Source organism: Colobus angolensis, unplaced genomic scaffold (assembly GCF_000951035.1).
Source record: "Colobus angolensis palliatus isolate OR3802 unplaced genomic scaffold, Cang.pa_1.0 Scaffold55, whole genome shotgun sequence".
Lineage (NCBI taxonomy): Eukaryota > Metazoa > Chordata > Mammalia > Primates > Cercopithecidae > Colobus > Colobus angolensis.
In genome coordinates this window covers 624445-626010 of record NW_012119043.1, presented here as the reverse complement: position 1 = coordinate 626010, position 1566 = coordinate 624445, and the positions used below count along the sequence as shown (strand labels likewise).

The following is a 1566-nucleotide window of genomic DNA, read 5'->3' as shown; positions in this document are numbered from 1 at the left end:
GCGCTGCCGGCGCCTGGCTCCTCCTCCCTGCTGCTCCGAGTCACCCCTGCCCCGGGCTGGGCTGTGGGGAGACGCCCCTCTCCTCTGGCCCCGGGGAGCCCGAGTGTGTGAGTGGTGGGGAGGGAGCCCCTCGGCCGCACGCTCCCCTCCTTCGGGTTTCCGCCGGTGCTTCCTCTTCTGGCTGCTGGCGCAAGCTCTTCCCTTATCTCGGTGATGCTGCCACGGCTGGGTGGGGCCTGGGGAAGCCTGAGCAGGTGGAGCCCCAAAGAATTGCTGAGGCAGGTGCCGGGAGACCCTTCGGACCCCCGAAAGGGCAAGAGGACTGATGAGAGATGTGCTTTGGAGGATGTCAGCTCTGCTCTGCGGCTTTCCATGTTATTTGTAAGGCCTGGGAGTGTCCTGCGATACCTGGGCCTAGGAATTGACCTCAAGTGACCCCATCAGGGTCCCAGAGCAAGTCAGGGCAGTCTGGGTAGAGGCTCCATTTTTGTGGTCTGGACTATATTTCCTCTGCTCCCACTTCATGCTGTGCTAAGCTGCTGGAGACATCGCGGTGAACACAATGGCATTTTCCTTCCCCTGTGACACTTGTAGCCTCATAAGGGAGACAGCAAACTGACGGACAAGAGCATTGGAGGTTTTCATAAGGACATCGAAGAACACACATAAGGGGCTGGGATGGAGAATGGAGGGGCCAGTCTCAGTAGGGTGGTCAGGAAAGGCTGCTTGGAGTAGGTAGCATTTCAGCTGAGGCCAGAAGGGTGAGAATTGAGAAAGAGCCTGGTGGAGAAATGGAAAGTGAACCTGAGTGGATGGAGGGGATGGCTGGAGCAGCATGGTGACAGATGAGTCCAGAGTGGTCCTGCAGAACCTGAGGGCCACCGGAAGAAGTTGGGTTTGATTCTCAATGCAGTGGGGAGCCATTGAAAAGTTAGGGGGAGGGGCTGGACACTGTGACTCCCAGTACTTTGGGAGGCTGAGGTGGGTGGACTACTTTGAGCTCAGGAGTTTGAGACCAGCCTGGGCAATGTGCCGAAACCCCTCTGTACAACAAGTTAAAAAAAAAAAATTAGCCAGGCGTGGTGGCTCACTCCAGTGGTCCCAGCTACTTGGGAGGCTGAGGTTGGAGGATCTGGAGGATCTCTTGAGCCCAGGAAGCGGAGGTTGCAGTGAGCCGAGATCGTACAACTACACACCAGCCTGAGCAACAGAGTGAGACACTGTCTCAAAAAAAGAAAAAAAAAAAGTTAGGAGGAGGTACCTAGGTTTGTATCAAGACAGCTGGCGGCTCTGAGTGCAGTTAAGTACTGCTTGGAGGGGTCTGGAGAATACTTGAGGGGTCCTAGTTCTTGCTCCTGGGTGGGCCCTAGTCCAGCAACATAAAGAGATAGGCATGGAACTACAGACTGTAGGGAGAACTTAAAACAGTTTATGTTAGGGAGGTGGGAGAACAGGTGATCTGGTCTTTTCACAGATATTTCCGGTCACTGTGTTTATACAGTAAACACGAATCAGGAGGGAGAAATAATAGGGTGGGAGTGATGCTCTAACCATGGCAGGTGATCA

At 54.7% G+C, this 1566-nt stretch overlaps 1 protein-coding gene across 1 annotated transcript in view; it reads left to right on the top strand.

Moving 5' to 3' along the window:
- The first annotated feature begins 208 nt into the window (after positions 1-208).
- LOC105525628 (mitochondrial import inner membrane translocase subunit TIM16) overlaps positions 209-1566 on the top strand; it is an 83682-nt gene continuing 82324 nt past the window's right edge. Inside the window, exon 1 of the mRNA XM_011961314.1 lies at positions 209-381. Coding sequence (XP_011816704.1) covers positions 214-381 — 168 coding nt within the window. The 5' untranslated portion in view covers positions 209-213. The remainder of the gene's footprint in view (positions 382-1566) is intronic.